The sequence below is a fragment of the Salminus brasiliensis genome, chromosome 5 (assembly GCF_030463535.1).
Source record: "Salminus brasiliensis chromosome 5, fSalBra1.hap2, whole genome shotgun sequence".
Lineage (NCBI taxonomy): Eukaryota > Metazoa > Chordata > Actinopteri > Characiformes > Bryconidae > Salminus > Salminus brasiliensis.
In genome coordinates, this window is record NC_132882.1 from 17,970,487 (window position 1) to 17,996,914 (window position 26,428).

At 40.1% G+C, this 26,428-nt stretch overlaps 1 protein-coding gene across 7 annotated transcripts in view; it reads left to right on the forward strand.

The window, feature by feature from the left end:
* pde1ca (phosphodiesterase 1C, calmodulin-dependent a) overlaps positions 1-26,428 on the forward strand; it is a 91,313-nt gene that overhangs the window by 48,278 nt on the left and 16,607 nt on the right. For all 7 annotated transcript variants that reach the window (XM_072679698.1, XM_072679700.1, XM_072679702.1 and 4 more), the window contains 3 exons: positions 22,217-22,330; positions 22,814-22,996; positions 25,066-25,132. In XM_072679698.1, coding sequence (XP_072535799.1) covers positions 22,217-22,330; positions 22,814-22,996; positions 25,066-25,132 — 364 coding nt within the window. The remainder of the gene's footprint in view (positions 1-22,216; positions 22,331-22,813; positions 22,997-25,065; positions 25,133-26,428) is intronic.

Genomic DNA, 26,428 nt, shown 5'->3' on the forward strand with positions numbered 1-26,428 from the left:
TTGAATTATGTGGAGATGTCCATGCCGGTAACTGCTGGCATATGCTGGCTAGTGAGTGAGTCAGGCTTGCCTTACTACATCTCAGTCCCTCAGTGGGCTCCCCCACAGGTCAGATAGCTTCGCAGGGCTGCAGATGGATGTGCCCCAGCCATGCCCTTCTTACCTCAGACCTGCTTTATCTCACACAGCCTCTCTAACCACCAGACCAGAGCATCACACACTCAGAGAATCAGAGTAGCAGTGGACAAGAGACCTAGATCCCCACTGCACTAGTGCACTTATGAGAGTAGCCCCAAATGAAACAACACTCATATTTTGATGTGTCCCACCATGGCCAATCCCTTTTTAGCATTCATTAACCACTGAGGAGCTGTAATTGGTATGCTGTTACGCCCATTAAACTCTTCACCCATGGTTACAATCACTGGCTCCGCTCCCACGCACTGCAGCTGGTCCCGTCTCCACGGTTACAGAGGAACAGAGCACCTCCTTCCATGCTTACCTCAGAAGAGAAGATGTGGGTAACTGCAGCCAACTATTTCTCACCGGGCCCATTGACTTTACCTGCACTGTAAACAGAGACACCCTTTTGCTCAGCAACACTGAGCAAATGAGAGGGCCTCATTGCATGTTCCATTCAGAGATGTCCATGTCTTATCCTTTCCTTGGGTTTTAGCAAAAACTTTTAATTAGTTTAGAACTTTTAATCAGTTTAATTTATTGAATTAAATTTAAATGTATTTATATACAGTCAGAAATTAAGACACCTCAAGAAAACTATACTATAGTTTTTCTATATGTCTAAATTGATCATATGGACATTTAATCTTCCTTTTTCCTATTAAGAGATAAAGAGGTAATAACTAAACAAATACCACAGACAAACTGTCTTCAACTGTCTGTCAGAAATCAAAAAGGTAATTAATAGAAATGCAATTTCTTATGAGGAAACACTCCCACATTTATTGCTATTCAGAATGCCTAAAATTAAAATCAGGTGCAGCACTTCGGCTGCAGATGATTAGAACATCATTAGGATAGGATTTTGGAGGAGCTTGTTTTAAACCTTAGGCATTTATACCAACCCTACAATAGAAGTATTTGAAAAGACTCTGATACTAATGCTTTTAAAATACTAATGGCTGACACTCTCTTTTAATATTACTTTCCATCACGCTCCTGGTGAAAAATTACAAGAGCAGAAACTGTTAAACAATGGAATAGAAACAGAAGCAGCTTTAGGTCACAGCTGCCCTTGTGTGTGAATGTGTTTTGCAGCTTCCTGATTGGTGCAGGAGAGAGCTGACTTATTGGTTATTCACAATGTCCATGTGACAATTTGAACGAGCCAAACCTAAAAACTTGTGATAGTAAACACTATAGGTTGATTTTACGTCCAGACGAGAAAAAGACAGCTATCCTGACAACTTACACCAAACAATTGAGACAACAGGAGCGCTGCAACTCAAGCATTGTTTTTTCAATAAATGTTAACCCATCTGTCTGTCAATGACTGCAAATGTTAAACTGCTCTGAATCAGGAAAGAGAAGCTGGTTGGAATAAGCTGTGTTGCTGGATGACAGTCCGCCCACTACAAAACAAATTCAAGTTTTGATGTTTTTTCATGATTGAGCTTATTACACTCTAAGGTGTATTATTTAGTAACTACAGGGACTTCTGCAGAAACTACTGGGGCTATTCCTTGCTAGTTGAAGTTTGTATTAGAACGTTTGGCCCGCCTGCAGCCCATAGGCTTTTTAAGGGGTTAAGGGAGACCTTCATTTTGAGTAACTGGACAGTCCATAAGTATTGATTGACTTCATCTAAATGCTGGTATTATTAGCAAGGTATTTCTATCTTGTCATTAGAAAAGAGCATTTAAATAGAGCGACCCAGTTCCATACAGCAGTGGTGTAATCAGCTTTAAAAGGTCGAGTGTGAATCCTGTGTTTGTCAAACTTTGCAAAGGCATTTGAAGTGTGTGCATTACAGTTGGCATTTTGACACGCTCTGCGTATGAGCTCAGCTAGGGCTGAGAACGTCACAGCCTTGAGAGGGGCTGTCATTATTAATCCTGAATGAAAACTGATCTGTCAGGTATGATGAACACACACACTGAAACTCCAACTCACTCAACTCCTATACCATCCCCCACCACTATACTCACACATCATTGCTCATTTCTCAGAGAGCTCTGTGTGTACATACATGCGCACATATTTATGTCTGTGGGCATTCTTCACCGGTCAGTGCTCATTGGGTGACAGAAAGACAGGGAGTGAGGGAATGTGTGAGATGGAAAGGAGTTAAGGAGATAATAGCGCTTCTCCAGCTGCTGTTAGAGCTGGGCAATATCACCCTGCTGAATGGTGGGAGACTGACACACACAGAAGCTGTTTCATGAAATGACCAAGGCTGCAGTGAGAGAAGGTGGTAGGGGAGCGAAGACAAACCGGCTCCATTTAAATCCCAGTCTTACAGGAAATGGAATCAGAATAATGTTGGGCCCATTTTCTGGGTGAGTGCATTTGCTATGATAACCTTGTGAAGAACAGAGCAGGGGGCCAGGTCATGCTATGTGTGCTCTGGTTGGGAGGGGAAGAGCTGGCATGGTTGCATGGAATCCAGTTTATTTCCATCTCTCTCTGGAGAAGATGTGCAACTGTGCCTCCTAGGCCCTGTTTAACACCTATCGTTCAATACTCCAGTGTGAGAAAGTGATCAAATCTTTTTTACATTGGCTTCCATGTTGCTATTTGAAAACACAAGGTTTGTACATGTGGTAGTCAAATGTACACAGATAATCCACAACATTAGCACTATCTGCCTAATATTCAGTAGGTCCCCCTTAATTTGTCACAACAGATCTGACCACTTGAGGCGTGGACTCCGCAAGAACTCTAAAGACATCCCATGATATCCGGCACCAAGAGTCTTGCAGTCTATTTAGATGACCCTTAGGTGCCCCACAAATACTCCACAAGACATGCCTAATATTTTGCCCAGTCATCACAATCTGTGGCTCATATTCTTACAATTGAGCAAAAAGGGTTCTTAATGGACCCAGGACTGGTTCTTTTATGGCATGGCTCAAAGAACCTTTAGTAGCACCTTTATTTGTGAAGATTAGTAAAGATGCATGAAATGAGTCAATACGAATAAGGTTTCAAGGTCTCCTAGAACAGCCAGTAGCATGTTGTGATGTCATCACTGGCTGCATGGGTATGCTAATAAAGTATTTGTATTTGTTAAAGATGCTCTGAGTAGTACTTCCTCACACACTGTACTGCTTATGTATTTGCAAATTTGAACAATGTGTGCATATAGAAGAGCATCTTCTGCAAAACCTGTGGCAGAACGCTGAAATAGAAAACCACTAGGCCAGTGTGACCTCTATTATGCGATTTTCAGAAGAAAGAGAAAGACAGAAAGAGAAAGGTGAAAATTGAAGGGAAGGGGAGGTGGGGGGTGGGGGTTAACACTTACATTTACATAAATGAGGGTTTGGTGAGGCCTGACTGGTCACGCAGCATCTCCTGAACCTGTATCAATTAAGAGCATTCAATCTAAATTCACAAAGCACCAGTCAGGTGTTACCATGCTAAATTGTGAGGTGAATATTTAATGCATTTCCCTCTGTGTCTCCCTCTCTCATTGCACAGTCATTCATAAATAGGTAGAATTGAGAAGGACAGACAAAGTCAACATTAGAGCTGTAATCTGAAGCACATTTGAGTCACACTTGCCAAGAACCCTATTCATTACCAGCTGTCACCTTCACTATGAACACTGGCTGATGACTTATCATTTGCAAAATAACTGATTCTGCTTTGTGTGAATTGGGTGTAACAAAACAAAATTACTTATCCCTGCAATTTTTAAGCATTCATGTTGCAGTGACTGCCCCAGAGGTTAACAAGCAGTTTGATGTTAACTGATGAAAACAACATTTGCAGTAAGTAAGGAAACTTTTCTTGTATATTACTTTTTCCAAGCAGTTACAGAAAGCTTCACAATGAAATATTAAACCAAATGCAAATGTTTTCGGACACCCCTTCTAATGAGTGCATTCAGCTGATTTAACTTGCACCCATTGCTGGCACAGATGTGCATATGCATACACACAGCTTGTCTAGTCCCTGTGGAGAAGTACTGCCAACAGAATAGGACTCTCTGAAACAAATAAATATGAGACCTATTGGCACCATGGCTAATGTCATGTGTGGGCTAGAGATGTATAAAGTCCCCCAGCATTTAGCTGTGGAGCAGTTGAACAGTGTTCTCTGGAATGATGGTGCTACATCTGATATTTTTGGGTTGAGTTGGGGATAAGGTTGGGTGTTGATCATTCATCTTGACCTCATTAATCTTCTTTTGGCTGAATGCATTTAAATCCTTACATCAGTGCTCCAAAATCTAGTAGAAAGTCTTCCCTGGTTGGTACAGACAGTTACTCCAACAAAGACAGGATCATTTTTAATGTCTTTGATTTCAGAAGAAAGAGTGAATGTCCTGATATTTTGTCCATATTAAAAAAAGCTAAACATGAAACATACAAAGTTTTATTCACATGAAAATGAAAATAAATAGCTATTTTATTAAATGACATTTTAATGACATTTTGTCATTAAGCGGGCCCCGGGTGGTCCAGGTGCAGTCACCATAATCAGAGGATCGCTGGTTCGAATTCACATGAATTCACAATAGGTCATGCACTATTGTCTTTGCTCTCTCCAGGGTGGGAAGATGGCGCTCTCCCCCAACATCACTTAGTTGAGGCAGATCGCTGGCATCTGTAGGGGGGTGCGCTGGAGCCGGGAATGCAGTGCTTCCCTCCAGACGCTTGGGTGCTTCGGCAGCAGTTAAAAAAATGAGTGGCTTTACTGCACACGCCACGGAGTGGACATGTGCTAGTTCGCCCTTACCAGGGTGGGGGTACGCCCTAGGGGTGGGGGTATGTATGGGTTGGGTAATTGGTAGTGTAAAATGTGTAAAACAAAAGTCATTTTCATGGTTGGGCAAAATTATATGAATATGCAAAAGCTGCACAATCTCAGATGCAAAAGCTGCACAATCTCTGCTAACTCTTTTAAGGAGAAGGGAGTAAGCTGATTGAAGATATCAGTTGCAGCGAGGAAGGAATGTATCCATGTAGAAGGAGCAGAAATATTAGTTCTAATGTCAGTAATCTTGTCAACAAAAATCTATATCAACCGATCACACTCAATACTGAGAATGGAAATGTTAGAATAGACACTGCTTATAACAACATTAGTAGTAGATCATGAAAATCTTAGGTTATGTTTATTGTCTGAGATTACATTTTAACTTAATTATACTTTTGTACAATATTTTTAAACAACGCTTACCAACTATAAAGTATGACTTTATGGACAAAATAAATATTTATATGTAATGCATACACAGTGGAACTTGCTCAAAATCCGCACTGTACGTCATAGCTCTGCTGTTTACTGGGAAGATATAGTCCTTCATTCTTGGTCAGCTGTCACTTGTTGTATATCACTGCCCATCACTGTTATGCCATGGTCTGTCACATGGCTTCTAGAATGATGTATCCTTTAAATTCATGTAGAGTGAAATATTGATAATGTCATTTTTGCTCTGTTTGGTTAAAATGCAAATCACAAAAGTCTACCTATAAAGCTCAGGTTCAGCTTTTAGATATAGACTAACTTGTGCCTTTAGTGTTGCCAATAGCGGCCAGTTTCCCCCTCAGGATATCTGATTCTGTTAGCAATCCACATTGGCATGTATCAAGTCAAGTGGTTCACGTTGTCCTTCAAACTGCCTTGAGTGACTCTGTGATGTTGCATGGCTTGAAAAGACACAGCAGCTGACCTCATACTGTAGAAGCCTATCTAGCTCTTGGCCAAAGATGTAGATTAGTAAATTTTGATTAATTAGTCATTGTAATTTACATTTATGGCATTTAGCTGACACTCTTATCCAGAGCGACATTTTTTCCTCATACGCATATTACAGATGTGGGCCATTGTAGTGTTAGTCTTGCCCAAGGACTGTTATTGGTGTAGCGCAGCATAGTCACCCAGACTGGGAATCGAACCCTGGTGTGGTAGTTCACTGGCAAGTAGTGGTATTATCTGTTGCGCCACACCAACAAATTATTTTAATCAATACCTATTCAATTTCTGCCCCTATTCCTCAGCGTGATTTTTTCAGTAAAAGCTGCATTAACTTGCATTAACTATTTCTTATATGTAAACATCCAATAGGAAACCAGTACGATAAGGCTCAATATATCTAGTATTTTTGGGGGCGAAACCAACTGACTGATTGAGCTTAGCGGCTATATGCAATTGTATATACCGTCGTGGTTAAATTAGGTCATTATTGTTAGCAGTTTTGCATGGTTTTGAAAAAAGCCAGACTGACAGAATGAAGCCAGGGCACAGAGTGGAGGACAAACACTGGCTTTAATGGTGTTCCGCAGCCATGTGCAACCTCAGACTAAAAAACTGCAGTGTCCTGTGACCAAGGAGCCACACGCAGAGCTGCTGTAATTCTTAAATCGTGAATTTGATCTGATCAACTCTCAGGATCGGCTAAAGTAGAAAAAAATCTACCAATCGGCAGTCAGATATGTTGGCTATCTGCTGATACTGATGCATAGCTGATATATTTTTTTTCATATCCACATAGATTTGTCCATATCTAATCCATACCACTATGACATGACCCATTGGGTTTAGATGGCAAAATTGAATTTATAGAAAATCTGATGAATTAGATATATGGTGAACAAAACTGCAATGAAGCCTTTATCTCTAGCATTCACCTACCCCAAGAAAGCCTAGCCTACAGACACAGTGGAAGGTTAGATGATCTCTGACAGTGGGTAATGGGTACACAAGCACTGTAATGCCACCACTTGCTATTATCACTGGTCCAAATGGATTAGAGACATGACCACAGGATATGACAGACTGGATACAATGAAAAAGATAGGCTGCCTGGCATTTCCTAGAGACCTGGTCTCATGGGACTGGCTTCCTCATCTTGTTTTTCCAGAGGTCAGCAGGGGATGAGAACGTCCATCACAGGACAGCCAGTGCTTGGATCCTCAGATGATGTCTTTCTTTCCACCTGAGATCACTATTCCACACAGGCCTAGAGAAGGGCTCTTTACCTTGTCTAGCTCTTTGTACATTGATTACCAGAGCCTAGCCTGGACACAGGATGTACATTGTACAGGTAGATTCTTTAGAAACTTGGGTTTCAATATATTTTTTATAGTTTTCTTTTATAGTTTTATAGTTCAATTTAGATTAATTTTAGTTTATATGAAATGGACAGGAATGCAGGTCTTAGTTTTGTCCCTGTACTCCAGTACATTGGATTTGAAATAATGCAGTGACCATGTAGCTGAAGAGCAGAATGTTAGCTAATTTAGGGGGTCATTTACATGAAGTTGATATTTTTTATATAGCGTCTCTTGACCATAGTTAACTGCATAAATTAACCCTTGTTTTGTTGTGTTGAGCTGGTTAGCTAGTTTAGATTTAGATGTGCATCTCTGTAATGAGAAGGGGTGTGGTCTAATGACATCAACACCCTATATAAGGTGTGCTTAATTATTAGGCAACTTCCTTTCCTTTGGCAAAATGAGTCAGAAGAGAGATTTGACGGACTCTGAAAAGTCAAAAATTGTGAGATGTCTTGCAGAGGGATGCAGCAGTCTTGAAATTGCCAAACGTTTGAAGCGTGATCACCGAACAATCAGCCAACAGGGTCGCAAGAAACGTGTTGGAAAAAAAAAGGCGCAAAATAACTGCCCATGAATTGAGGAAAATCAAGCGTGAAGCTGCCAAGATGCCATTTGCCACCAGTTTTGCCATATTTCAGAGCTGCAACGTTACTGGAGTATCAAAAAGCACAAGGTGTGCGATACTCAGGGACATGGCCATGGTAAGGAAGGCTGAAAAATGACCACCTTTGAACAAGAAACATAAGATAAAACGTCAAGACTGGGCCAAGAAATATCTTAAGACGGATTTTTCTAAGGTTTTATGGACTGATGAAATGCGAGTGACTCTTAATGGGCCAGATGGATGGGCCCGAGGCTGGATCAGTAAAGGGCAGAGAGCTCCACTCCGACTCAGACACCAGCAAGGTGGAGGTAGGGTACTGGTATGGGCTGGTATCATCAAAGATGAACTTGTGGGACCTTTTCGGGTTGAGGATGGAGTGAAGCTCAACTCCCAGACCTACTGCCAGTTTCTGGAAGACACCTTCTTCAAGCAGTGGTACAGAAAGAAGTCGGTATCGTTCAATAAAAACATGATTTTCATGCAGGACAATGCTCCATCACATGCATCCAAATACTCCACAGCGTGGCTGGCCAGTAAGGGTCTAAAAGAAGAAAAAATGATGACATGACCCCCTTGTTCACCTGATCTGAACCCCATAGAGAACCTGTGGTCCCTCATGAAATGTGAGATCTACAGGGAGGGAAAACAGTACACCTCTCTGAACAGTGTCTGGGAGGCTGTGGTGTCTGCTGCATGCAATGCTGATCGTAAACAGATCAAGCAACTGACAGACTCTTTAAGAAATAAAGAAAGGTGGCCAATATTGGTCACTGATTTGTTTTTGTTTTTGTTTTTGAATGTCAGAAATGTTTATTTCTAAATTTTGTGTTGTTATATTGGTTTACCTGGTGAAAATAAACAAGTGAGATGGGTATATATTTGTTTTTTATTAAGTTGCCTAATAATTCTGCACAGTAATAGTTACCTGCACAAACGATATACAAAAGATATCCAGATCTAAAAAAAAAAAAACACTCCAACTTCCAAAAATATTAAGCTTTGATATTTATGAGTCTTTTGGGTTGATTGAGAACATAGTTGTTGTTCAATAATAAAAAGAATCCTTTCAAATACAGCTTGCCTAATAATTCTGCACACACTGTATCTTTCAGTCATAATGCTGTGCAAGAGGCTTTAGGAGCTTCAGTCTTGGCTTCAGTATTTGGGTATTGGGTCGGGTGACCATTTAAGAACACTAGTACAAAGTGCCTGTAGTTCTTACTTTTTGGCTGTAGTTGCTTTTGTAGTTTGTTTCAGATCATTGCCTTACTGCAAGACTCAGTTTGAAGTCACTTCATTGGATTTGGCCAGTTAAGACATTTTGTGTGCTCCAGAATTAATTCTACTGCTGCCATCACATTATTAACAAAAACATGTGAGCCAGCTCCTTTGGCAGACATACATACAGTCATGTCATGAGTAAGATGGCATGTTTTGAATCATAAACAGTTCAAGTCATGCATTCTCATGAAACATTAGTACATTTTTCTATTCCTGTCCTACATCCTTGTCCCAGAACATGTGTTGCTGGTGTGTTCTTTTTAAATTGAAGTTTATGATCTGTTTTCAAGTCTTGAACAGTTTCTTCATGATTGAAAGTATTATTCAGACAGTTTGCATGTTATTGCTGATCTCGGCAGTAAAAAAAAAAATCAGATAGCACCTTAGATCAATGCTGGAGGTTGCATTCAAATCAAACCTCCAATGTGTCCTTGATTTGCCCTATGCTTTGGCTGTCAATGATTGATTTTTTCAGATTTTTCTAGCCTTTAGATGGCTGACTTTATTGATATGCCATTGGTCTCCATGTTGAGAGATAACAGCACCAGACTCTACATACAAATACCACATCTAGAATCACCTTAAGACCTTCTTTGGCCTTGTCAGATCAATAATACAACTGCACACATATGGTCAGGAAGTAACTAAGGTATTTGGAAGTATGACTGTTTAAAATGACTTAGATATCATATAGCATATATATCATTGCTGTCATGCAATAAAATGCCTGTGACTTTTTTGTTTTTTATATTGTGTCAACATTTCATGATATAGGAGATTTTATTTAATTTTTTTTTACATTTTACATTGACGTCCATTGATGTTTAAGACGGGTTTTCCTTTTCCTGTAAAGCTGCCAGTTTGCAGATACAAGGTTTGGCACAATATGCAAAGTGTATGACTGTGACTGAATATGACTGAATAAAACAGACAACTCAACATTTACTCAATGCATTGTTGATTTTAGGCCAATTGGTATTCTACGAGTATAGTTTCAGTGTTTCCAAATCTCGCAATTAATAAGCACACTGTGCAGCGAGACAGTCTGTTTCAGTTTTGCCAGACTAAATGATGTTTTACTTCTATATGTTGATCTTGTACACATTGCCATTAATCTCTACATCAACCTTACAGGGAATGTTTTCCAGATTAATCCAGGTAAAGCCCATGTTTGAAAATTAGGAATTAGAATTATCTTGGTTTCAAGAAGACTTCTCCATCTTTAGCCATTTCTTCCATTTCCCCCTCTTCTAATACCTACTATATTTTATATGCTATATCTATATTATATTCTTGCACAAATCGTTTTCACTTATCATTCAGTTCAGTTTCTGTTTTTCAAGTCCATCAGTTTTTCTGCATTTTTTTTTCATAAGCATAAACTGATACTCTGAACAATAAGTGACATTCAGCCCTGGCATTTGTACAGTGATGAACACAGTTCTGACATGAACGAACCTAGACTTTACAGCGCTCTGACACATTCAACTTTGGGGACTATCAGCACTGACGTATTGTAATATTTCATGTCTCACAGACGTGTATTGCTATAATAAAAAAAGCAGTTGACAGCTCGGCAGCTTGAAACACTGTTGATTCAATTAGTGATAAATGTGTGGAATGAATAAATGTTTCATTAATGGTTTGTTCTTCTGGATTTATATGTGTGTGTATGCGTGTGTGTGGGTGGGTGAGTGGGTTGATGTGTGGGAGTGTTTTTTTTGTGGCTGATGTGACTGGATTAGGATGGGGCAGTAGTATACTATACTAAAGGGGCTCTGTAGTTAAGCCTGCAGTTAAGCCATGGCATTACATGTGGGCTCCAGAGTGGCACACGGGCAGGGAAAAAAACTCTTTCAGTGCAGAGGTCAGTGCTAGAGGTTGGATTTGAATCACACCCCCGCTATGTCCTTGAGTACACAAACTGGCATGAATTAAGAGCGAAGTGTCTAGCTAGTGCTGTTCCGGCTGCTAGGTGTTTAGAGGGGGTAAATGTTTCATATTTAACAGAGTAACATCTTCCAGCATGGTGCTGCTTATATGTAGGGATGCTGTCATCCATCGTTTTCTTTATTTTGCCATCATCTCAGCATTGTTAAAATACACTGAAAATGTACACATGGAAAAAATACACTGTAATTATAGATGTCTATTAAGTACTGTTTTCTGTTACTGTTAAGTTTACTGTTGGGATTATAACTATGTAAACATGTGTTGTCTTGTCTCAGTGGGGCTATTTGTGTCCACTTTCACTTTTTAAAAAAGTCATTATTAAAATGCTAAAATGCTAAAAATGCTAATGGTATACTAATACATACAGTGGGGAAAAAAAGTATTTAGTCAGTCACCAATTCCACCAAAGTTCTCCCACTTAAAAAGATGAGAGACCTGTAATTGACATCATAGGTAGACCTCAACTATGAGAGACAAAATGAGAAAAAAAAATTATTTGCAAATAATGGTGGAAAATAAGTATTTGGTCAATAACAAAAGTTCATCTTAATACTTTGTTATAAATCCTTTGTTGGCAATGACAGAGGTCAAACGTTTTCTGTAAGTCTTCACAAGGTTGGCACACACCGTTGCTGGTATGTTGGCCCATTCCTCCATGCAGATCTCCTCTAGAGCAGTGATGTTTTGGGGCTGTCAGCGGGCAACACAGACTTTCAACTCCCTCCAAAGGTTTTATATGGGGTTGAGATCTGGAGACTGGCTAGGCCACTCCAGGACATTGAAATGCTTCTTACGAAGCCACTCCTTTGTTGCCCTGGCAGTGTGCTTGGGATCATTGTCATGCTGAAAGACCCAGCCACGTTTCATCTTCATCTTAAATACTTTTTTTTCCCACTATATAGGAAATTATTTGAAAAGGAAATGATCTATAACAATGAGGACAGAAGGTAACTAAACTGATGAAAAAGGTAATCTACACTGAACTGACATATCGTGAATCTTAAACACTTTTATCTACTCTCCAGAAACAGACCAGGCTAATTCCAAAGCACTACAACTATTTTGAACAGCCTTGAATCATTAGATTTACACCCTCAAAATGTACATACTCCCAGTTCAGTAGCGAAAGCTCCAGTCAAAGCTGGCAAAACATTAAAATGCAATGTTGAAAGGAAAATGCGATGGTTTTGGAGAGCAGCACATCACCACCAGACTCTGTAAGTTATAGCAGGGTAACCATACTTAATGGACCATGGTAGTGTGTGTATATGAGGGTAAGAGGGAGTTAATATCTCTAAAATCATGCAAGCTTCTTAATGAACATTAATATAGAATATTTTATTCATTCACCAACACTAATAAATAGCCTTATTAGCCTTTATGGCCAAATCACCTATTTTAATTTCAACTTGAGTTCAAGTTGTAAAGGGTACTTTTACCACCCTTTACATCATTTTTATTTTCATGCCAATATAATAAAAATAAACCAAAACATCAAGTAAAGACAAACTCATTTGTGTATACATTTGCGTTCAGGTATTTTTAGGCTGTGGCAATTGTCTGTGGTGGGAAGCAGTTTGACCAGTGGCTGCATGTAGAAGCAAGTACATGTAGACCAATAGTGGTAATGAGAAGGTGGAACTTAAGCAGTTTGACCAATGGTTGATGTAGATTCTGGTATGTGTAAGAGGACTGCGAAAAAGAGGATGTCTGGTCACCCTAGTTATGGGAATATGGATTGCTACACGAACAAGATCTCCAGTAGGACTCGTAAAAGCCTTCAATAGATTCAGTTTATTGTTACCTTTAACAGGAAGTCAGCTTTCTACCAACAAACATGCAAAATTTTCAGTGAGCGTTTGTGTGTGTGTGTTTGTATGTGGTAATAAGCTTGTGAAATCTCTCAATTTTTTGTTGCAATTAACATTTTTGTCAAGATTATATCAACAAGTTCATTAACTGTAAATTAACAGAAGATCTGAGAGAGGACATTTTCCCCACCACCAACCCTCACCCTCCCTGTCTTCCTTCCTTTCTGTTTCTCAGTCCTACTCTGGCATTTGTTGAGCTTTCCCTCTGTTCTGCAGTCTACCCCCTTACCCCCTTGCTCCATTCATCAGCTTGTTATCTCACTAATTGAGTACTTAAATGAATCAGGCGGCACAGACTGTGTATGAGAGTGGGGGAAAGAATAGCGTCTCCTCCCCTGTTGCTGCTGCTGCTGTACACTCAGCACTGATACCATTCAAACCGTAGCCGTACTGCTGGTGCCTCAGCTAAAGAGCAAGAGCCTGACTCCTATTATTACTCATCATTAGGAAACAGTGCTTCTTCTTATGTGGAATGCTTACACGTAAGTACTCTGAGCAGTGTTATACAGTAACTACTTTAGAACCGTTCAGTGGACGGTTCTTTAAAGGACCATTTTGTAAATCAGATGTGCGAATGAGAAGATGCGTAACATTTCTAAATAACATTTCTAGAACCATACTTCCAAGCCAAGAACCTGTTAGGAGCCATTGTTTCTAAGAGAGCAAGCACACCACATTGCATCAGGTTAAATCCAGGGGTAAGTTTCCTAACACTACATTTACCTACCCAATAATACAATTGTAAGGCGCTCTGGATAACAGGGTCAGCCAAATGCTGTAAATGTTGTAAATGTGTGGCTTGTGTGTTAGCTTGTTAATGGAGAGTTAAATCAGGACACAGTAAAATGCCTGATCACCTTCACTTAAAAAATAACAAAATACGGCCACGTTACATATTTTGATGCAGAAATAAATGAACACTCCCTAATTCCACTGCAGCAAACTATTTTATCAAGTTCCTGAGTGTAAAATTCTTTGACTCCTCAAACCTTGTGCTCTGAACATAGGCTTCTCCTATCAGTTGAGGGGTAATTGTGTTTTAGCTAATTGTAGTCTCATTACAAATGGCAGTTCACGGGAGCTGTGGAAGTCTATGGCAAGATCTGGCAATCAGAGAATTAGAGGGCAATCATTTTTTCACACAGGTCCATGTAGGTTTTAATCATTTTTCCCCTTAATAATAAAAACCTTAATTTAAATGCATTTTGTGTTTACTTGTATTATCTTTGTGTAATATCTAAATTTGTTTGATGATTTGAAACATTTAAGTGTGACAAACATGAAAAAAAAAATCTGGAACAAATTAGCTGCCATCAGCAGACAGGTCCATGAGCACTTTATTTCAGCCTTGTTGATAAATAAGCCAGATCAAATGCCAGCGTTCATTTTTGGTCATGAGACTATTGACCTGTAACAGAGTGGCATTAGAGGATAGTTTTGTAAGTCATCAATGGCTGTTCCTGCCTGTATTTGCACATGAGTAATTCTGGTAGAATCCAATTAGGCTGGAGTTAAAGGGGATTATTGCAGCACTTAGGCCAGCTCTCAGGAGCCTGATTAAAGGGTTTATGGAGCTTTTACATGCTGTGTTGTACTGCACGGACAGGTTTAAGCCTGATGAGCTCATGAACATCTAACACACACATTATGTGTATCCCGGCTATTTCATTTCCTACAGCACTATGCTGCAATAGTATTGAAAAAAAACATACTGCAAACATAATGCACCCTGAGCCTAATGCCCTCCACTAGCTGGCCAGATGAGCTTATCTGCATACAAGGTCTGGAGGTCTGATCTTGTTTGTTTTGAATATATGTACATCTTTCACATACTTCACAACCACTACCTAAAATTAATGGATGGCTTTGATAAAAAGGCTGCTTTCATTCACCTAGTTTGGTGAACTCGTTCAGAATCCTGGGACAGACTGAATGTATTTTGGTTGAAGTTTACTGGCAGTGCCAAGTGGGTGCTAAGAACTGCTATGCTTAGGTCCTTAAAAGTTTCAACGGTGATTTACCATTGTTTACAAAATGAAGAAAACATGTTTTAAATGGATTAGAATGCTTCATCTTTTTACTTTTGAATTTACTGTAATGTAATTCAGTTAACTTGCACACTGCTGCATATGGCAGTGGTTAGCTTACCAGATGGTTGCAGTTAAGCAGTGTATGTACGTTATTCAGGAGACTGCTTTATAATAAATGAACGAATGATGGATGAGACTCTAGCTGATGCATTGTTAGGTTGGTGCACAGGATTTTTGTTAATTTGGCCTGTTGGACAGTTTTCCAGGGTTGTTAATTTATTGTAATTTATGTCTTTTATGTTATTGCCATCATATGTTGATAAGATAGATAGTGTTATTTTTCAATCCAGATCATACAAATGTGGTATGTGCTTTAATCCCAGCTTTAGATCACTTTAGCTACCCTAAAACACCCACTATAAAAAATCCTGGCACTAAAAGTGAGGTGGTTGTTCATTTGTTTGAACTCACCAGTCAGTAGGCCTGATATATTTGAAACTGCAGAGTGACCAGTCTGTTACGTGTGGAGGATGACTGAGGATGCATGTTGCATGTTCCATTGCTGTGTTCAGTCCAGGCCTCTTCTTCCCCTCAGGCCCAATTTAGTGCTGCTCTCTCTGGGCTCCCTGCGGGATCGGTAGTGAGGTAGAGCACTGGCAGCAGTGATCTCACCTCTTTCCTGCCCCAGCAACATCCGGCTAGAGCTTTAAGCCCCGTATGCTCGGAACCTATCTCCCAGCATGCCCTTGTGATCCTGCCCTCCCCCTTCTAAGAGGCAGGAAGGTGTTTTGCCCCTTCCCCACAGATCGCACATATGTCCCGGCCTACATGTGCCAGTCTTCTGACGTAGCCCGCATCCCTCATCGCCACGGTAACCTCAGCAGTGACGAACATAAGGGAGGCATGCGGCATGCTGTTTTACAAAGCATGAGCCCACCGGCCCAGGCAAGGTCAGCACGAACAGCCTAGTCAGCATTACAGCAGTATCGTACAGCACACTGCTGCTGTATGAGCCATGCTACACCCTATCAGTACAGAGCACTGCCAGACTGTTCCTCTACAGTAAATGCCTGACATTTTCGTTCTCTTTCGTTCTGTGATGAACTGCCTTCATGTTTTCTCTAAAAAAATGCCATCACTGAGCTGAGATTCTGAGCTGAAAGTCAATTAATCAAAGTCAGTTGCTTTTTCCATAAAGTTGTGTGTATCTCAGTGGTATTGCATTTTTTGATCAAAGATGGGTGGGGATTGTAGGAGGCGGTGGTGATTATATATATGGTGTTATATTATTTAAGGCAGCCTTGGCCTAAGGGTAAAAGAAGTGGGCTTTGGGACCAGGTCACCACTTTGATCCCATGAACCAACAGGGGAGTTGGGGAGAGTAAAGAAACAGTGCTTTCTTCTCCTACAGCATTCAACAGTCATAGCCGGTGTGCCCTTGAGCAAGCCACCTTACCCCAATTGCACCCCAGGAACTAGGAGGTAGCTGCCCATCGCTCAAGGTGTGTGTGCTTGATCTGGATGTCATTGCCAAAAATCTGAAGACAGTGGTCAAAACATTTTAATTGAATATTCCAAAGAAAAACAGTAGTTCTGCTTTTTAAAGGATATAATATGATTAGTTGTGCTTAATATGACCTGAGACATGACGAGGTAATGAGTTAAAAAGGAGGTTTTGATTTCAGGTTGACTACGTTCATTTTGTCTGCTCAGATGTGCAGTAGAGTTCGCTGCTAAACTTTTGATGTTCCCAAAAGGCACCAGAGTGTTAAAATGTCCTGCTCTCAAGAGACTCTGGAGCACTACCTGCTGTCATTGCACTGCAGAGGACAAAGAGAGGTCTGAAAGCACAGGGGGAGGGAGATAGGAGGAGAGAAATGAGGAAGTTAAAGGAAAAGGCTAAACAGTAGGGAGGTTGATGGGAGATATAGAAGAAAGGAGAAAGTGGGGGGAGTGGGCATGAAAGGATGGATTAAAAGTGACCTTGCAGTGTTAAAAAGGTGAAAGAGAGAGGAGAGAGGTGAAGAAGGGGGAGAGGGCGCTCACATGTCACTGTTTCTCTCCAGAGGCATGCTTCATAATAGCATTTTCTTGTTGTCCCTGTAGAACCAGGACTCAGTGTGTGGATCCATTACAGCTTCGACACACTGCATGCCCTGCATACACATCTATACGTACATCACATGTAAATAGGAAATTGTATCATAGGGTGAATCATATAGAAAAAATGATTAATGATTCTTCAAAGAAAACAATATTGCGATATATATGTAATAATATATGTTGTTATTTCTGATAGTAATGGACAAAAAGAGCCACCTTAAACTATCAAAACTATTAAACACTATTCAGAAGTTTACACACTACTCTGCCCTCAACAGTTTCCAGACTGTTGATGCTGTCTTTGTAATGATACAGAGTTTGTCAGTGGTCTAGTATGACATATGATATCCACAAAACAAATTGTGGCAATTTGTGACAATAACGATAAATATTGTCAAATTACTCAGCTCTTTAAACATGCAAAGTTTCCCCTTGAAAGAGACTACACTTGATTACACTGTATATCATTAAACTGGAGTATGTGTTATTATTATTAAGTATGGCTACTTACCTTTGACAATAACTGAGTTGATTATATATACAAATGATTTATATAACCCTAGCCTCATAAAATAATCTGTTTAACGGTATCACATTATACAGTATTTTGACATTTCTCTTTCTCCCCTTCTCTCCCTCCTTCTCCTCCTCATTTTTCTTTTCCTTCTTCTTCTTCTTCTTCCTCTTCTTCTTCTTTTCCTTCTTCTTCTTTAGATACAATGACCTTTAAAGAAATGAAAACAAAAGGTTTTTGAATAAACACATGCTTTACTATACATCAAACAGTTTTAACCTATTTTAAAATGGAAGTATATAAAAAACATCTTAATTTTGATAATGAAATACAAAAAAAACATGTAAAAAACATGTAAAGGCGCATGCAAGGTGCTATATTGTATCTATCTAATGATCATTTTCCTTATGGATTAATCTGCTGATTTTCTCAATTAATCGATTGACTTTGGTTTTCAAAACTCTGTAAATGGTAGCAAAGCTCTGTTCGGTTGCATTTATTTTCAAAATCATTATTAAGCGCATGTACATAATATGATATTTATACCATGGTATACATTCAAATGGTGTAATTTGAATTTGGTCATTGCTCTTTACATTGCGTCACAGTTTTATTACAGGTGGTCCAATTGAAATGCTTAAAAATGTTTTGCAATTACAAAAAATACATTGATTTCCATTAAAGAATAAGAAGAATTTAAGAAGTAAAGAAATTTTTCCCTTCTCCTGTCAAGTCAAGTCAAGTCAAATTTATTTGTATAGCGCTTTTACAATTGTTGTTGTCACAAAGCAGCTTTACAAAATTAGTAATTAGTAAAAAACTAAATAACATAAGAAGACACGAAAGTCTGTGAAGTTACAAGGTTTTTGCCTGACAGTGACGGTATAGTATACTATGCCCTTTCAGGAGTAAGTAACTGTAGATGTAATATAATGTATTTTATTAATGTAGAAATTATATACACTTTTGAATTAGTTGTTTATGAAATGTTATTTGCCTAGTAAACCATAACAACTGGATGTAAGGTATGATTCTCTAGGTCAGTTCTAGAGACTGTTTTCTTTAGCTTGCAATTTTTATCTTTAGCCATTTGCTGCCTAGTCATACACAGCAAGTGCTGACAGGTCACTGACTGTGCAAGAACTCGCCTGGAGACACATGTCCTTTAGTTAGGGTTTATGAGTTTTTATGACAGGACTACACTACTACAATTGATATGAGACTGCACTTGTCACATATTGTGTAGTCAATACGAATGAAAAGCAATCAGGTGCTTTATCAAAGACAAGAACTCCCACACTTTCCATGAAAGGCTTTGAGTGCTCCATGTAGATCAATACTGAGAAAAGACATCTCTTGCTTTTTCTCTCTCTTTCTCTGTCTCTCACACACACGTGCATCTAAATGCATGCACACTTCAGTCCTGTTCCTCAGCGGTTTCAATCAACCGTCTGTCAATGCTCACGCCTTCTTTCAGGCTTTCACAACCACAGGTCTCTGTGTAAAATGATAAGAGTTCTGTGTGCTGAACAAAACCTCCTCACCAGTGACTATCTAATCATCCCCTCAAAACTCAGAGAGAACAGCTAAAGTCTAATCATAACTATCTAGCGCAGCCTTTCTCTCCCCGTCTCTCCACGAGAAAGGTCATACATTGTGTAGTCATGGCGGAGTCCGCACACAGCTAAAGACTTTCTCTCTTATCATTTCTGCTCTGGCTGGATTCTGGGAAGTACTAATCCTCTAATGGGATGACATTGACTTGCGGCATTGATTGTGTGTTTGTCTGGGAGAGGGAATTCCTCCGGGACGGCAGGGGGAAGGTGTTCCTTCGCCGCCTCGCTGATTTTGATAACATTGTTCAAATGCTGCGTCCTCAACCCTGCTTCCGACCTTCTGTTTTTCAGCTGAGCATGAGCGCTCCATTCACATGGTAACTCTCAGAGCAAGTCAGGTGGAGCACAGAATTGCCTGTGCATGCACTGCCTTAATCCTAAATCAAGTGCACTGAGGGGGCTCATGCCCAGGCAGCACGTTAAGATAAAACTAAAAGTGTCAGTGCAGGGTGTGTGTGTCTGTGTGTGTGTGTGTGTGTGGGGGGGGGGGGGGGGGGTGAATATTTGCTAGACCTTGTGTCCAGAAGCAGCATGCAGTGATTTGTATAAATATATAATAACTAATATATAATATATTTACCGACCTTTTATCTACATAAATCCAGCCAACCAGCTAAAGCCTTACTAGCCCTAATCAAAGCTGACGAAACAATAAAAAATTATGGTGACTTTGGGAGAATATGGTAGCAGCACATTACCTCCAAACTCTGCTAGTTATGGGAATACGGGTTGCTACGCAAATCAGACCACTTGATACACACTTAAAACTTGATATATACATATATATATATTAACTTTATATATATTTTTATAGTATATTTTTCCAACTGTCAAATACAGTAACAACCACTAGTTAGTTAAGGGGGCTGGAATGTGGAATGGCACCTTTGGCTCATGCGAACAATAAATTGGAGTTGAGCTTTCTGACTGTTATTTGATGTAAATGCAAACAGTTTCCAGTCCAATAAATATGATAAATGGCATCATATCACAGGTATGTAGCTAGGTATAGCATTTTATGTTTTTTTCAGTGCTTCTAGAATACTGAACAGCGGCAGCATAACAAAACAGTGTAACTCTGCATCCTGCATCATATCAAATAAATGATTCATTATAGAATTATTCTTATATCGTGTGCTATGAAAAAGTTTATTTTAGCCCAATGGACCACCTTTACAATGTAACATTTTTTTCCCCAGACTTCTTATGACATTGCAAAGCCCTCCAAAAAGCTACAAAATAGTCCTAAATCCTAAATTCTAAGTCCTAAATTCTAAGTCCTAAATATTCAGCATATACCTTTCAATGTTGAAGTTATGTGTGGCTCAATGTTCAATGTTGAGAATATGTGGCTATCCCTCTTCCTATACAGCTGAAGAAGGGTTATTGTGCTTCAATCTAAACCGCTCAGATCATACTTTCTCTCTCAGCTCGTCCCTCTACACGCTGCTGGACCTTGCATGGCCTGAGCAGCTGTGGCGGGAAGTGGGTCAAACCTGTCTCCCATGTGTGCCTCGCACACTCGCAAACACATGCTCACACACACACACTCACGTACGCATGCACACGTTGCTCATCACACGGGTCAGCGCGTAAGCCCCCTTCTCTTCCGAGGGGCCTTCAACGCTGCCATGATCCAAGCCTCCACGTCAGCAAAGACGTCAGCTCCGGGTGGCTGAATGCAGCTCATAAACAAGAGCACAGCAGTCTCAAACACAGTGATAAAGCATACCACGCACTTTGGCTGACAGCAGAGACGGACCGTTCATCCAGTTAGAGCCACGTACGGCTTCTCTGAGATGTTTATCTGACGTGCCGAGACAAACACTAAGTGGTGGAGACATCACTGGAACAGACGTGATATTAAAAAAGTAATACATTGGCTGTGTTATTTTGTACACAGCCACTATGTCAATGTGTAATGGTTACATATGTAGCACAACTGTTGTCTGGCAACTTAAGCCTGTTGTACACATTCTCAGAAAGCTTATAACTCCAAACTGCTTGGAGATGACGAGGACTTCACTGATGTCATTGATTTGTGTGAATAAGGAAACATTGCTTGCTGGATATAGCCAGTTGTGTTTAGATTCATGTATGGAAGAACATGGCATTGACTAATGGGCCGTAAACATTTGCAGGAGGCAGTGGCATATCGTGACCCAGCATACAATCTTTATTAGGCCAGGAGGCACAGTGCATTAGGGCTATTTTTACTCTACATGTAACCTGTGGCAGCGGGCTGTAGCTCAGGCAGGTCTTAGCTGACCAGGAAGTTGTGCATATGAGGAACATTTAAAGTTCTGCTTGACCATTTTACTGACATTTTGTTTGGAAATGGAAATAGCCTTTATGGTTTTATATAATCTCTGCAAATAGCCACACTGCCAGTCAGAAGTTTTGGAACACAGTTTGTATTGGCATTTAAGTCCAATGAATAATCTGAAATGGTGCAAAGTGCTGTGACCTCAAATGGTAAAAACATAAGCAGTTTGTTGGTTTTTAAGGAAGTAATTAACTAAAACCTAAATAATAATGTAAATATTTAAATAAGGGCAGAGATAGACTCTTAAACCCTTAAAAACACATTAAAAATAGAAATAAAAAGAGAAATAAAGCCGGAGTCTGGTGAGTACAGTTTCCTACACCATCAAAGGGCTCTTGGAAACTGGAAAAAACTGAATAGGTCCAGTAAAGGAAGAGATCTGACAGATTGAGATCCACAACAGCATCAAAAGAAAAGTTAGCAATGTCAGCAATGTGTGTGTTAGACAACTTACATGACAACAGCTGGTAGCACAGCTTAGCACTGGACCAAGTTTCAAGTTTCAGCTGCAGGTTTGACAGGTGGGCAGTAAAAAGTCATTGCTAAGATGGAAAATCTGGTCCATGCAAAAACTGAGTGTGTTCCTAAACTTTTGACAGTTGACTGGTAGTGTTTGTCCATTTATTCCCTTTTCATTGATGTGGTGTTCTTGTATTTGATTGTCTCAGGTTACGATGTCTTGTGAAGCAGCTGGAACGTGGCGAGGCCTCTGTTGTGGACCTGAAGAAGAACCTGGAGTATGCAGCTTCTGTGCTGGAGTCAGTGTACATCGAGGAGACGCGGTAACGTCAATGCGTTAAGCTCTTTGAATTAGTGTTGCAATAATGGTGTAAATGAAAAGGTCTCAAAAGGCCTTCACCTGGAACAAATGCGTCAACTGATCAGTTACCCATCAGACCAGCCTTTCCAACTACAGTGTTGTGGAGGTGTACTCAGATGTGGCTGTGCGCCAGTCATATAGGGGCAAACATAAATGTTATTGAGCTCTCTAAACAACCCACTGGCCAGCCGTACTCTAAGCCTCAGTGTTATGAGATGGAGGGAAGACAAGTAAATGACTGCATGTGTTCAGCATCCTAATCTGACCACACATCTCTTGTTGTTTTCTCGCTGTGTCTGTGCTGCTTGTGTGATCTCCCATGCTTGGAGACATCTTGTCTTGAACTGCCTCGGATGTGATTTAGAGTGACGTGAGTTGTTTGGTCATTCCCTGCAGACACTGATCACCTCCTCTCCTCTGTGTCTACATGTGTGTCCTCCCACAGGCGACTGGTGGACACGGAGGATGAGCTCAGTGACATCCAGTCAGACTCTGTGCCCTCAGAGGTGCGGGACTGGCTGGCCTCCACCTTCACGCGGCAGATGGGGCTGATGCTGAGGCGATCGGAGGAGAAGCCACGTTTTCGCAGCATTGTCCATGCTGTGCAGGCTGGGATATTTGTAGAGAGGTGTGTGGTAAATGCCATTTTATCCTGAAAACTTGTTATCCTCAAGCATAACAAGTATGGGTCAGGTCTGGACCCATTTATAGATTAGGTGGTTGGAGGAAGCCAGGCACTAATGGCACTAGTTTGTTTAGGAAGTCTTCCTTTATTTACTTGCCAATCAGCATTCATGAGTGCCCTTCCAAATTCAGCTTGAGTACTCTTTTAACTGTTGAACTCAGCAAACACTTATTTTCCTCTCCATTCCCTCTATTCTATTTTGTAGTAGGAAGTTTGCGTACACTTACCATGGATATGAATGTCATGGCAGTATTGGGCGAAAGTTCAACATACATGTTTAATAGAAAAGAAAAACATTAAAGAATTTGGTGCACAAGTTTACATTTTTTGTGGGTTTTCTGAAATTAACACAGGGCCAAAATTAAACATCCAAATGTCAAAAATACACATACATCCACTTATTAATTCAGTGGTGAAGAAAGTTCCCAAATGCCATTTATCTTGCTTAGGCCAAGGCTTGTTTGACAGCACACATTGGATTGATCAACACACAGTAAAATAAGAATGTCTGAGGAGGTCAGTGCAGGAGCTCAGTCTGAGAAGGATGATCAGAGATTAACATCTAAGTCTGGAATGTCTATTAAAGCTGTTTCTAAACAAAAGAAGATAGGTGGCAAGAAGCCCCGAACTGGCACCGTCACCTGAGAGAAAAGTTTTTTTTATTATTCAAGAACAACCCACAAACCACCAGTGCCATGAACTTAAAGCTAGCAGTGCCTCTGAACACAGGCTTTAGTCACAGGCACTTCTCTCCCATTCTTTCTAGAACATTTCTAGTTGCACATAGGCATAATACGACACAAGGCAGTCACATCAAAACAGTATTTTAGCTCACCTCTTTTAACAAGAATTGTGTTAATGCATCATAACCTATTCCTGTACAATGACTTGAAACAGTTCAGTCATGTAAATTCATAATTCTATACATTTCCAAATGTAAACAAATTACCTAAATCAAATCACCATTTGTAATAAACATGAAACACTTTGAAAACTGCAGAATTACACATTACATATTTACAAGCAAATGTAAGGAAATTTACATATTATATGTTACTGTATATACTGTATTATATAGTATCATCAATTACTTAGCTATGTTGGTGAAAATGTAGGAAAGCAAAATACTAATTAGTAATACTGTACTAAATTCAAAAATTTATTTGGACCAGGACATAAATGAAAGAGCCGGAATAGCCCTGACTTAATTCTATCGAAAATCTGACCTCTAGAAAAAGCCAGTTTTGCTTTATATATTCAGTGCTATATATGTGCATAAATAAGTAGTCAAGTCATGTCTCAAAGGCGAGTTGTGCCTCTCTAAACAGTAACAGTGGTCATAGAAGCTAGTGAGAAAACCAGGCCTCATAGAGTATTAAATAATATTTACTAACCCAGTAACACTATGTTAGCATAATTAAGTTCAGATGTATGTACATGGGAAGGCACAACTGCAAAATATGAATTTCTGCATCTGCAACATGCAAGAATTATACCCATATCAAATATTTAATTGTTGAAGAACTTAAATCATCAACACCACTGTACCTTCATTTTGGGTCTGAGTTTGTCGAGCTTTTGAATCTGACACCTCACAAGCATATCGCAAGTACAAGTCGGTTCTTTGCACAGTTTGCACGATTAGCAGCCTTGCAGCCTTAATCTCAAATGCATTGAGAGCACATAGTGCGGCCACATCAAAGCACGTCACAAAGGCAGCAGACGCAAGCCTTCAAAGTGTTTTCATGTAGGAACTATTGCATTGCAAAGTGTGATTTATTGAAGTTTTAGACCCATTGATGGGGGCTTGATATAGAGAAACCAATAACACCCTGGTGTGATGATTTCCATGCCGGTAGCAGCCCTGTGTGCAACTTCCTTTTTAAATGTTAATTTCTCCAGTTGCCTCAACCAAAATAGCTTTTTGGAAGCAAAATGCTTTTTCTCTACTTCTATCCCTCTCTTCATGAGCACAGCCATTCTGACTGGAGTGTGTTATCTTTCCTTGACAGGATGTACCGCCGGACGTCCAACATGGTCGGATTAAGCTATCCACCCAGCGTGATAACAGTGCTAAAGGTACTAGCGAGTTTGGGCCGCAGGCTGACTGACGGGGCCTCAGAGACCAGGCATTGGCCAGCGTCCTCCTTAATAACCAGCACAGTGCATGAGCTCTGAAATTGGATCAATTTTCATCAACCTTTAAACACCTGTAAAGTCCCTGTATGTTTCAAAATACTCCCTAATAGTTTCAGAATACTTCAATAATGTATAGCGGGTACTTAATACGATTTAATACGAAGTTTAATGACTGAGGAGTAAGTCGAGGGGATCAAGGCCTAATATGCACTATACATATACATAGTGCTGTTTGTTAGCTTGTATGGAAAATAGCTGCTCACCGGGGAAATGGTAGAATCGCTGTCTGTGCCATGCAAACAAACCTGTTTGATCAATCAAAGTGCAGAATTGATCTTTCCTTTTGCAACTTGGGGTATATGAGATGTGCATAGAAGGGCAGAGGGTTTATATATAGATAAACAACAGACGTTGTAGCTTACACTATGCAGTATCTTTTCTCAATAGCTTTGCTTTTCAGCTAGAGCTTAATGACTATGCCCACCCGCTACACTACCATGGAAAGAGCCCTGTAGCACATTCTGACATCATATTTAGATCAATACAGCATTATCTGCATCTGCCAGGATCATTTACTTTGAGTTCCAGTGCTTTGAGCCACATCCCTAATCTTGACCAGTGAAACCACATTACCAGCTTTGCCGAGTGTGGGAATAAGATTGGATATGACTGTTTTAGGCAGTGATATCTCACTGCCTGCTCTGGGCTCTGAATGGAGGATCTAATTCTTTGGGATTCTCGCATCAGAAATAGAGCTGTGGTGCTGCCGTAAGTCTGCCCCCCCCCCTTTCAGGGACCCCAGGGGCCGTCTAAACCTCCACTGACAGAGACTGAGTGCAGAAGAAAACTTCCAATTTCAAAATTTAAATCTTTAATGCTCCATATTTCAGATGTTCACTGTGCCAGCCCTGTCAAAAGTATACAGAACTTTATTTTAGAGCGAGGGGGGAAAACGAGAGAGGGAGGGAAGGGAGAGAGAGTTCAATAAATTAGCCACAGGCATGCATGGTGTAGCTCTGTTCTCCTACATTATTACTGGAATTCATTTAACGAGGCCAGTAGCTCCTATAAGGCTTTCATAGAATACATTCAGTCAGGGCTATTCAGCTCTCTCTCTCTCTCTCTCTCTCTCTCTCTCTCTCTCGCTCTCCTGCTCTTTCCCTCATATTGAGTGTGTGAAGATAGGCATTTAATTTAAAGAAATATATATCGGCACTGATGTAGCAAAATCTCTGA